Raw genomic sequence first — 12,610 nt, forward strand, 5'->3', positions numbered from 1 at the left:
TTTTTTTTTTTTTTTTTTTTTTTTTTTTTGAGACGGAGTCTCGCTCTATCGCCCAGGCTGGAAGTTTTTCCTATCTTTAGAGTCAGACATTCCTAGGTTCAAGTCCTGGCTCAGTCATGTATTAGTTGAGTGACCTTGGGCAAATGATTTAAAGTTTCTGAGCTTCAGTTTTCCTGTCTATAAAATGGGAACACTGGGCTGGGCGCGGTGGCTCAAGCCTGTAATCCCAGCACTTTGGGAGGCCGAGACGGGCAGATCACGAGATCAGGAGATCAAGACCATCCTGGCTAACACGGTGAAACCCCATCTCTACTAAAAAAATACAAAAATCTAGCCGGGCGAGGTGGCGGGCGCCTATAGTCCCAGCTACTCGGAAGGCTGAGGCGGGAGAATGGCGTAAACCCGGGAGGCGGAGCTTGCAGTGAGCTGAGATCCGGCCACTGCACTTCAGCCTGGGTGACAGAGCGAGACTCCGTCTCAAAAACAAAAAAAACAAAAAAAACAAAAAAAAAAACTACCGTAAGTTACTCTGACCTTCAGAAAAAAAGTATCTCCTTTATGAAGTAGGTAAAATTATCCCCATTGTACAGATGAGGAAACTGAGGCACAGAAGTTAATAATTTATTCAAAGTCATGGCAGTAAGTCATGAAAGGCTGAGCACGGTGGCTCACTATTGTAATCCTAGGACTTTGTGAGGCCAAGGTAGGAGGATCGCTGGAGCCCAGGAGTTCAAGACCAGCCTGGGCAACAAAGCAAGACCCTGTCTCTCTTTTTTTTTTTTTGAGACAGAGTCTCACTTTGTTGCTCAGGCTGGAATGCAGTGGCGTGATCTCGGCTTACTGCAACCTCTGCCTCCCGGGTTCAAGCGATTCTCATGCCTCAGCCTCCCGAGTAGCTGGGAATGCCACCACACCCAACTAATTTTTGTATTTTTAGTAGAGATGGAGTTTCACTATGTTGGCCAGTCTGGTCCCGAACTCCTGACCTCAGGTGATCCACCTGCCTCGGCCTCCCAAAGTGCTAGATTTACAGGTGTGAGCCACTGCGCCCAGCAGAGACCCGTCTTTTAACGTGGATAAATAAATCATGGAGCTGGGACTCTAGGCCAGGTATTCTGACTCCAAAAATCCTGTTTTTGTTTTGTCTTGTTTTGTTTTTTTGAGACAGTCTCGCTCTGTCACCCAGGCTGGAGTGCAATGGCATGATCTTGGCTCACAGCAACCTCTGTCTCCCAGGTTCAAGTGATTCTCCCACCTCAGCTTCCAGAGTAGCTGGGATTACGGGCACCCACTATCATGCCCAGCTAATTACTGTATTTTTGTAGAGACGGGGTTTCACCACGTTGGCCAGCCCGCCTGAGCCTCCCAAAGTGCTGGGATTACAGGCGTGAACCACCGTGTCCAGCCCAGAATGCCTGTTTCTAATCACCACACTACAGTGTAGGTGTAGTACTCTCCAGGGGGAACTGCTTGAAAGTTGTGTTTTAGGTTGCCAGGAGCTGCCACATTTCTTGTAGCCTCCTTAGAAAGTTCATGCTGTTTTGGCTCCAGAGGGGAAGCAGAGTGGAAGAACTCAGAAGGACTCTTCTAGCAGACAGAGGCCCTTCACTCCCACAGTATTCCTGACACTTACTGTCTTCGAGTAGTCTTGTAACCTCCCCTGTAAGCTGAACGTCATGCCACCTGATCTGCCTATCTCAAAGGGCTGCTGATGGGGCGAAGAAAGAACATCTGTGAAATGCAAATCTAAGGGCGGCTGGGATTTATGGGAATAGGTTTTTCAGCTCTTTTACTTGGCTAATTCTATGAAAGTCATAAGCTCACATATGAATTTCTAATATTTCCCCAAATTTTACTTCCCAAACCCAACAGACTCATGTTAAGGATAAGGTCAGAAAGAGTCTAAAGTGCCATGACTTAAAAACAATGATGTCGGCTGGGCGTGGTGGCTCATGCCTGTAATCCCAGCACTTTGGGAGGCCAAGGCAGGCAGATCACGAGGCCAAGAGATCGAGACCATCCTGGCCAAAATGGTGAAACCCTGTCTCTACTAAAAATACAAAAATTAGCTGGGCATGGTGGTGTGCGCCAGTAGTCCCAGCTACTTGGGAGGCTGAAGCAGGAGAATCGCTTGAACCTGGGAGGTGGAGGTTGCAGTAAGCCAAGACTGCACCATTGCACTCCAGCCTGGGCAACAAGAGCAAAACTTCATCTCAAAAAAAAAAAGGCCAAGCATGGTGGCTCATGCCTGTAATCCCAGCACTATGGGAGGCTGAGGCGGGCGTACTGCCTGAGGTTGGGAATTTGAGACCAGCCTGGACAGCATGGTGAAACCTCATCTCTATTAAAAATACAAAAATCAGCCGGGCATGGTGGCAGGCGCCTGTAATCCCAGCAACTCAGGAAGCTGAGGCAGGAGAATCGTGGAAGTTGCAGTGAGCCGAGATCATGCCACTGCACTACAGTCTGGGCAACACAGCGAGAATTGGTCTCAAAATAAATAAATAAATAAATAAAATAAAATAAAATAAAGACAAGGCCAGGAGAGGTGGTTTATGCCTGTAATCCCAGCACTTTGGGACGCCAAGGCGGGTGGATCACTTGAGGCCAGGAGTTCGAGACCAGCCTGGCCAACATGGCAAAACCCCCATCTGTACTAAAAATACAAAAATTAGCTGGTCATGGTGGCAGGTGCCTATAATCCCAGCTACTCCAGAGGCTGAGGCAGGAGAACTGCAGAAGTTGCAGTGGGCTGAGATTGTGCCATTGCACTCTAGCCTGGGCAACAGAGTGAGACTCTGTCTCAAAAAAAAAAAAAAAAAAAAACCCAACAACGGGCCGGGCACGGTGGCTCATGCCTGTAATCTCAGCACTTTGGGAGGCCGAGGCGGGCGGATCACAAGGTCAGAAGATCAAGACCATCCTGGCGAACACGGTGAAACCCTGTCTCTACTAAAAATACAAAAAATTAGCCAGACTCGGGAGGCTGAGGCAGGAGAATGGCGTGAACCCGGAAGGTGGAGCCTGCGGTGAGACGAGATCATGCCACTGCATTCCAGCCTGGGCTGCAGAGCAAGACTCCGTCTCAAAAAAAAAAAAACCAACGATGACAGCCAACTTGTTGAACACATACAATGTGACAACAGATACTATGTTATCGGTACATTATGCCACCATATTTATTTTTATTTTTGAGACACAGTTTTGCTGTTGCCCAGGCTAGAGTGCAATGGCATGATCTCAGCTCACCACCACCTCTGCCTCCTGGGTTCAAGTGATTCTCCTGCCTCAGCCTCCTGAGTAGCTGGGATTACAGACATGCACCCCTACACCTGGCTAATTTTGTATTTTTAGTAGAGATGGGGTTTCTCCATGTTGGCCAGGCCAGTCTCGAACTCCTGACTCAGGTGATCCGCCCGCCTCGGCCTCCCAAAGTGTTGGGATTACAGATGTGAGCCACCGCCTCCGGCCTATGCCACCTTATTGTATTCCATCCCCCATTTTAAGGCTTTTTTGGGGGTAAATTCCTAACGTAATGCAGTTTACAGTACTATAAACACCCGGCTGACTGTTCTCTCTGAGCCACCCCTCTCTCCTCTGTGTGCTGGCTCCAGCTTCCTCCTCAGTGTGCCAGCATAAGGCCCACACTTCACACCAGGTTGTGCACCAAGCCCTTTGTCTCTGCTGCAAAGCATCCTCCTTTGTACAAGTGTTCACTGTGGAGGCAGGGCCCTGGCCTCACTTCTTTCCCAGAGGCTGAGTTTGGGAGCGGGGAAGAACTGGGCCCCTCATTTTCCAGTAGTTCACGAAGTGATCTCTCCATGCTGTTATTTTATTTTGTTAAATTTAAATTGATTTTACCATTTTAACTTTTTTTTTTTTTTTTTTTTTGAGACGGAGTCTTACTCTGTTGCCTAGGCTGGAGTGCAGTGGCATGATCTCGGCTCGCTGCAACCTCTGCCTGCCAGGTTCAAGCGATTCTCCTGCCTTCGCTTCCTGAGTAGCCAGGATTACAGGTGTGTACCACCACACCTGGCTAATTCTGTATTTTAAGTAGAGACGGGGTTTCACTATGTTTGCCAGGCTGGTCTCGAACTCCTGACCTCAGGTGATCCACCCGCCTTGGCTTCCCAAAGTGCTGGGATTATAGGTGTTAGCCACCACACCTGGCCACTATTTTTACCTTTTTTTTCTTTTGAGATGGAGTCTTACTCTGTTGCCCAGGCTAGAGTGAAGTGGCATGATCTCTGCTCACTGCAACCTCCACCTCCTGGGTTCAAGCAATTCTCCTGCCTCAGCCTCCTGAGTAGCTGGGATTACAGGCATTTGCCACCGTGCCCAGCTAGATTTTATATTTTGTATTTTTAGTAGAGACAGGGCTTCACCATCTTGGCCAGGCTTGAATGCCTAACCTTGTGATCCACCTGCCTTGGCCTCCCAAAGTGCTGGGATTATAGGCATAAGCCACTGCACCCCGCCTATTTTTCCTTTTTAAGTGATGGGGGGGGTCTCATTATGTTGCCCAGGCTGGCCTCGAACTCCTGGCCTCAAGCAATCCTTCTGACTCAGGGTCCCAAGTAGCTAGGACTACAGGCACAAGCCACCCAGCTACTGTTATTTTGAGATGGAGTTTCACGCTTGTCGCCCAGGCTAGAGTGCAGTGACGCAATCTCGGCTCACTGCAACCTCCACCTCCGGGGTTCAAGCGATTCTCCTGCGTCAGCCTCCCGAGTAGCTGGGATTATGGGCGCATGCCACCACGCCCAGCTGATTTTTTTGTATTTTTAGTAGAGACAGGGTTTCATCATGTTGGCCAGACTGGTATTGACTTCCTGACCTCAAGTGATCCACCCGCCTCGGCCACCCAAAGTGCTGGGATTACAGGCATGAGTCACCACGCCCGGCCCAGCTACTATTATTTTTAACTGTTAATACAACTAATAAGTACCACTGCATGCCTCTCATGTACTAAGTGGTTCATGTTATCACATTCATCTTGTAAGAGTCCTGTGGCACAGAGGTCATTATCTTCTTTTATGAATGAGGAGACTGAGGTTACAGAACTTCTGCCTAAGGCCACACAGCTGGGGAGTGGCCAAATGAAGATTTGAACTTGGGGTGTTTGGCTTAAAAGCCCAAGCAATTTCCACTATACTCTGCTGCCTTCCTCTAAAAAATAACAGCTACCAGCTTTGTATAGGATTAAGCAAACCTTATCTTAATCTCCTACATTTATACAGGGATTTGTCATTTTTATAAGGTGCTTTTGATCCTGATTTTTTTTTTTTTTTTTAAAGACAGAATCGCCCTCTGTCGCCCAGGCTGGAGTGCAGTGGTGCAATCTTGCACTGTAACCTCTGTCTCCCCGGTTCAAGCAATTCTCTGCCTCAGCTTCCCAAGTAGCTGGGATTATAGGCAGCCGCCACCATGGCTGGCTCAGTTTTTGTATTTTTAATAGAGATGGGGTTTCATCTTGGCCAGACTGGTCTTGAACTCCTGACCTCATGATCCACCCACCTCAGCCTCCCAAAGTGTTAGGATTACAGGCATGAGCCACCTCACCCGGCCCTGATCCTGATTTTAAAAAAAAAAGGTTTTTTTTGTTTGTTTGTTTTTTGTTTTTGTAGAGATGAGATCTCACTACATTGCCCAGGCTGGTCTCAAACTCCTGGCCTCAAGTAATCCTCCTGCCTTGGCCTCCCAAAATGTTGAGCTTATAGGTATGAGCCACTTGGCCTCAATCCTGTTTTTTCATTGGGCTATCAAAGAAACCCAAATTAGGGCAGGATGGAGCTATGTATCTTATTTCGTAGATGAGAGAACTGAGGCTCAGAGGGCTAAGAGACTTGGCCAAGGTCACACGCCAGCTGTGTGCTGGAAGATCTAATTTGTGTGTGTGTTATTTTTGGACAAAGTCTGTTCTGTCCCCCAGGCTGGAGTGTAGTGGCACGATCTCAGCTCACTGCAACCACCGTCTCCTGGGTTTAAGTGATTCTCTTGCCTCAGCTTCCCAAGTAGCTGGGATTACAGGTGTGTGCCACCATGCCCAGCTAATTTTTGTATTTTTAGTAGAGATGGGGTTTCGCAACGTTGGCTAGGCGGGTCTCGAACTCCTGACCTCAAGTGATCCACCTGCTTTGGCCTCCGAAAGTGTGGGATTACAGGCATGAGCCACTGTGCCTTGCCTGGAAGATCTAATTTGAATTCTCATCTTCCAACTCCTGAGCTTTTCCCCCTGGTCCAAGGATGCCTTGCTATCATGTCAGTAACCAAGAAATCCCCTCGAGTGTGGCTCAATGTCACGAGGATAAGCGTCTTCACCATGATGTGTATATAGGGCTCTCTCTCAACATGGGAAAAGGTGGCTGCTGACCACCCATAGGCAATTTCCCTTGTACCTCCAGTGTCTTCTTCAGAGTGGAGATGTTTTCACTGCAGACTTCCACGTTGTTCAGAGTCACCTGGGAGATGAGGAAGGAAGAACGTGACTTCCTGCCGACTGTGCCTGCCACCCACTCCAGTGCCAGACTAGCTGACAGCTGCGCTCCATGAAGCTCAGAGAAGGGCTGGCTGGAGTTCAGACTCGGGCTAGGGAAAGCCCACACCGCTACATCTGAGCAGGATGCTCAGATCTTGGATTGGGCAAAATGGGGAAGCAGGCTGGCCCTTCCTTCTGTGTCTGATACCAGGGAGCCTAAAGCTATCAGGACCTCAGAGGGAGTGAGCTCAGGTTTCAGGTCTTCTTGTACTGTGTTACCTACAGAGCAGAAATGACTCAGGCATACAGGTCTGGGATAAGTTCTGAGGCTCCAAATAGTCAAGCCCCAGGTCAGTGACACAAAGCCTGACATTCATTAAAGAAAAGCTTCCAGAGAGCCCGCCACCTGTGAGGTATTGTCTCATTCTTTAACTCATGTAGTCTGCCAAATACCCCCCACAGAACACGTATTATCAAGCCCAGTACATGGGAGGAAATGAGACTCCTCAGAAGGTAAAATGATTTGGCCAGGCACGGTGGCTCACGCCTGTAATCCCAGCACTTTGGGAGGCCAAGGCAGGTGGATCAAGAGGTCAGGAGTTCAAGACTAGCCTGTCCAACATGGCGAAACTCTGTCTCTACTAAAACTACAAAAAAAATTAGCTGGGCGTGGTGGCGGGCGCCTATAATCCCAGCTACTTGAGAGACTGAGGCAAGAGAATTGCTTGAACTTAGGAGGCGTAGGTTGCAGTGAGCTGAGATTGCGCCACTGCACTCCAGCCTGCGTGACAAGAACAAAACTCCGTCTCAAAAAAAAAAAAAAATGTAAAATGATTCACCAAGGTCAGACAGCAACTGATTCAGCAAATATTTACTGAGTACCTGGATGTGTCAGGCACGGTTCTGGGCACTGAGAGAAAGCAATTAATAGAACAGACATGGTCCACCCCTCAGAACTGACATTCTAGAAGGGAAGCCAGATAGTAAACAAATGCATTATATAATGCCAGGAAGAATAATAAAGCAGGGTAAGGGACAGACACTCAGAGTGACAAGGCCATAAAGCTGGAGCCAGGCTTAGAATTTGGGTCTCTGAGCTTCCAGATAGATAAACAGGTGGAGGTTCCTGGAGAGTGGCCACCTGGGGAAGTCATGGAAGCGCCATACCCCTTCCCCCATAATTTGCCCTCTTCGTCTCTTCATCTGTATCCTATATAATATCCTTTATAATAAACAAATAAACTAAAAAAATGAATTCAGGTCTCCCTACTCTGGTCCAAAGATGACTTTTTTCATAACACGACTGCCTTACAGACTAGGTGCAGAAATACCAATGATAAAAGTAGCATGGGCACGGTGGCTCACGCCTGTAATCCCACACTTTGGGAGACCAAGATGGGTGGATCACCTGAGGTCAGGAGTTCGAGACCAGACTGGCCAACATGGCAAAATCCCGTCTCTACTAAAAATACAAAAATTAGTCGGGCGTGGTGGCAGGTGCCTGTAATCCCAGCTACTGGGGGGACTGAGGCAGGAGAATCGCCTGAACCTGTGAGGTGGAGGTTGCAGTGAGCCAAGATCGCGCTATTGCACCCCAGCTGGGGCAACAAGAACGAAACTCCATCTCCAAAAAAAAAAAAAAAAAAGTAGCATGGGGCAAAAGTATTAAGGCACTAATTGCTCTGGCCATTCAGAGGAAAGAACAAACTGTTTTGGTGTGAGGCATTCAAGGAAGGTTCCATGGCAGAGTTGGTAGCTGAGCTGAACATAAAACGGTAGAACACAATTCTGACAGGAGATGAAGGTGAGAAGATTTCTCCACCCCCATCAGCCTCTCTCTAGCTCACTGTCCTATTTGATATTTTCTTAACAGTCCTTAGGATTTCCTGACATTGTCTGGTTTATCTATTTCTTGTTTGCATGGATCTAGCCTGTTTTCTTCACCACTGCATGTCTATACAGCAGTCTACCTTTCTGGTTGATGGACATATTCTAACTGCACTGTCTGGTACGGTAGCCCCCAGCCATATGTGGCTATTGAGCACCTGAAGCTTAGCTGGTACAACTCAGGAAGTGGATTTTTAATTTAAATGTAAATTTCAATAGCTACCTGTGGCTGGTGGCTACTATGTTGGGCAGTGTAGCTCTAGAACCCAGAACAGTGCCTGAAATTTAGAAGTTTCTCAATAAATATTTGTGGAATGAGTAAGACAGTGAATGAACATATTCTGGAAAGGGGATAATATAAGCAAGTGCAGAATGGCAGAAAACCCAAAAAGGTATTTGGGAAATAGCAGACTCAGTTCACAGACACGTGAAGGAAAGTGGCAGGACGTAGAGCTGCGAGGGGCAGAGACTGATGGGGACTTGGGTGCTCTGCTCCAAAGTTAGCCCTGTGACCTGTGGACAGTGGGCTGGTACTGAGGATTTTTAAAGCAGGTGAATGCCACATGAGCACAGCCGTGGTTCGAGAATACTCATCTAGAGGCCATGTGTGGGAGGTAATAGAGGGCCTGGGGATCCTACTGCTTGTGAACTGGTGTGCTAGTGGCATGATCAGGAAGGCAGGGGTGAGGTAAGGGGGAGTCAGACTTCGAGACATGAGTCAGGAGCTTCAGGATTTCAGTGTAAAAGGAAGATCTCAGAATCCCAGGGGCTGTGATTAGAAGCTTCCCCAGAGTGCTTCCCTTGTCAGTGTCCTGCAGCCAATGCTGAAAGTCATGATGCTGACAGTGCTGCTTAGGCCACTTTGATGTGGACAGATAACCCTAAAGATCTTTCTTTAATATGCCATAACATGAGGCCTCTAATGTCACAAGTTTCCAAATAACTGTCTTGTCATGACAGCTGAAGGATGAAGGCCCTAAGTGTTTCCAAGGCATTTAAGGGCACCAAGAATAATTGTCATGAGGACTTATGGATTTGAGTTCAAATGGTATTGATTTCAAAGTTTCCCCTGTACTGACAGCCCTAGTAAGCGTGTATTCACTGGGCTTATTCCCTGCCCACAGTGCATGATGTCAGTACAGTTGGAGAATTCATCTTGACAGCCAGATGAATCAAGGTGACATAAAAAATAGGCCCTGCAATGGGAGTGATGACATTTTAAATCCTTGGTGTCAGGAAAACCAGAAACCTGTCACCAAGCATTTAGCATTGCCTTTCTTTTTGGTCTTATCTGCTGGGGCCTCAAACAATGAAACTGTGTTAATAGGAGGTCCTCACAGAGCGAACATGCACTGGCCGGTTTTGGAGATGTGTAGTCAAGTGGTAGAAAACGGAACTGGAAAGGTGGGATGGGTTAGATTTCGGAGGGTTAAACGAAGGCATCTAGCTTTGATGTGGTAGGCAGCAAGCAGCCAATAATTATTTCTGAGCACAGAAATGAAAGTAAGTTCTGTAAATAAAATCAAATAATACAAACAAAATAAAAATTTAAGTTGGTTCATGATGTGATACTGGTTGCTGGGCATTTTGGCAAAGTTCTCCAAAGGTAACAAATTTCACAGGCAACAGTTTTTTGGATCTGATCTGTTTTTGGCAGCAACCATGATTACCCTAGATTGACAGAAACCATGCCCAGGGCAAACATTTTCTATGACAGGAAGAGAGTGGGGCTGCCTAAACAGCTTCCATATTGGATCTGTCTCATAACCTGCTACTATGGGTTCCTCTGCACAGGGGTTGGTAGATATTAGCAAGTTTAGGCTTCTGTCTCTGAAAGTAACAGCTCTGAACTCTTTTGGGGGTCACAGATCCTTTTCAGAATATGATAGCCAGGTATGGTGGCTCATGCCTGTAATCCCAACACTTTGGGAGGCCAAGCTGGGTGGATCACTTGAGGTCAGAAGTTCGAGACCAGCCTGGCCAACATGGCGAAACCCAGTCTCTACTAAAAAAATATTAGTCAGGTGTGGTGGTGCATGCCTGTAATCCTAGCTACTTAGGAGGCTAAAGCAGGAGAATCGCTTGAACCTGTGAGGCGGAGGTTGCAGTGCGCCAAGATAACGCCATTGCACTCTAGCCTGGGGAAAAAGAGCAAGATTCCATCTCAAAAAAAAAAAAAAAAAAAAAAAAAAAAAAAAAAAAAAAAAAAAAAAAGTGTCATAAAAGCTAAGGACCGTGTCCAGAAAAATGCACGTGAACATTTTTGCATCCAATCCCACCTGTGGACTACAGATGACAGCTCTGCTACTAGAGGTTTCTTTCAGGCTCTGAGCCTCAGGAGTCAAGACTCAGAGTGTGGCCAATGTGGGGGATGGAGCAGAATGGAATTCGGACTGTGCTACTCCCGTGCGTGCTAAGACAGCATGTGCCAGAGAGGCCTGATCCTGAGCTTAGGACTCATTTGTATTCTCTCTGGCTCATCATAAACTGGTTGTTGCTTTGTACAAATCTTTTCATCCTGTGCTTCTCCTTTCCACACAACGGCAAGGCTTGCTGCTTTATCACATCTGTCATTCCAGGTAGCAAAGGGCTTTAATAAGGCCTCCTTTCCAAAGGAAATGAAAGCCTGAGACATGTGCTAGTAGAGCAGTGCTGGCAGGCCTGAAGGACTGGCGCCTGCCCATGCTGCGGGCCTCTCCTCAGAGCAGCAGTCTGGTGGCCTGGCACAGATGGTGCAGTTGGTTCTGTGGCAGATGCAAGCCAAGCTTGACACTCAGTGGGCTCCTGAGCAGCTGGGCAGCACTCTGGGGAATGAATGCTAGGTGACAGCTGGGCAGCCCAGCCGCTGTTGTGGCTCAGGTTGTTCAGAATACGTCCCCGAGTAACAAATGGTTTCAGAACCTTCTAGGAGGAACTTCCCTTAAAGGAGGAATTTTTCTTCTATATAGATACTGGAGGAAAGGTCTCTAGCTAGAGGCCAACTATACTGTGGCTAAGGAGTCATACTGTAACCTCTCAAGATAAACCAACCCAGCTTGTGAGCTGTGGGGTACCTACCAGGAAGGACAGCTTCGCCTCGTCAGTACTCTCGATGCCTTTTGTGTCAAATTTGCCTTGCTGGAGGCTGCTGTGCATGATGTTCACGGCACTCGTAACCCCGCGCTGGATGTCCTGGAAGGTAGTGGCCGGGAAGCCCATCCGCAGCTTGTTACACAGAACATCCCTGGGGGACAGGATGGTATAGAGGGAGTGACAGTGCTCAACCTGGCCACCAGGACAGAAAGACCCGTGTCCACCACCCTGACGCAGCAGCACAAGGTGCCCTTTTAGGGGGTATAACCAGTCCTTAAGACCACTGTAGGAGACCTGAGGACCCAGGGTATGAAAGTAAACAGCACCCCCTCAAGGACACTGATGTGACAAGAACATACAGAGGAGACTGGCCAATCTCCATTGCTTATGAGGCTTTTAGCCATTACCACTGCACTCCAACAAAGCTGTGTGGCTGGCCGGGCGCGGTGGCTCAAGCCTATAATCCCAGCACTTTGGGAGGCCGAGACGGGTGGATCACAAGGTCAGGAGATCGAGACCATCCTGGCTAACACAGTGAAACCCCGTCTCTACTAAAAAATACAAAAAACTAGCCGGGCGAGGTAGTGGGCGCCTGTAGTCCCAGCTACTCGGGAGGCTGAGGCAGGAGAATGGCGTGAACCCGGAAGGTGGAGCTTGCAGTGAGCTGAGATCGCTCCACTGCACTCCAGCCTGGGCGACAGAGCAAGACTGTCTCAAAAAAAAAAAAAGCTGTGCGGCTTAGTGAATGCAGTACCATGTAGGAGTTGAGAACAGGTTTTGAGTCACTCAGTTCTGGATTCCACCTCTTACTCCTAAGTGGTGGATCTTTGACGAGGATGCAATCTACCTAAAGCCCAGTTTCCTCATCTATAAAACAGAGCTAATAGTTCCTACCTCATAGGGTTGTTATTAGGACCTCAAAAGAGCAGGAGGTTAGCATAGTGCTGGGCCTGTAACAGTGGTACCTAGTGGTGGTATTATTCATCTGAACTGCCTGTTCTCTTTCCTCCGTCTAAGGGCCCATAGCTCCTTCAGTCTAGTCCAGGGAACAGAAATTTGGCCCATGAGATATATGGCTGATCAACAGCATCCTGGAGCCAAGGATACCATCTTTTTTTTTTTTTTTCTTTTGAGGCGGAGTCTCGCTCTGTCGCCCAGGCTGGAGGGCAGTGG

General features: G+C 47.9%; 1 protein-coding gene across 1 annotated transcript in view; it reads right to left on the reverse strand.

Moving 5' to 3' along the window:
• Window positions 1–12,610, reverse strand: part of COG4 (component of oligomeric golgi complex 4) — a 40,599-nt gene that overhangs the window by 3,715 nt on the left and 24,274 nt on the right. The window contains 3 exon segments of the mRNA XM_017868746.1: window positions 2,709–2,733; window positions 6,399–6,461; window positions 11,423–11,588. Of these exon segments, the coding sequence (XP_017724235.1) occupies window positions 2,709–2,733; window positions 6,399–6,461; window positions 11,423–11,588 (254 nt within the window).

The sequence above is a fragment of the Rhinopithecus bieti genome, unplaced genomic scaffold, assembly GCF_001698545.2.
Source record: "Rhinopithecus bieti isolate Rb0 unplaced genomic scaffold, ASM169854v2 scaffold_2574, whole genome shotgun sequence".
In the NCBI taxonomy this organism is placed as follows: Eukaryota; Metazoa; Chordata; class Mammalia; order Primates; family Cercopithecidae; genus Rhinopithecus; species Rhinopithecus bieti.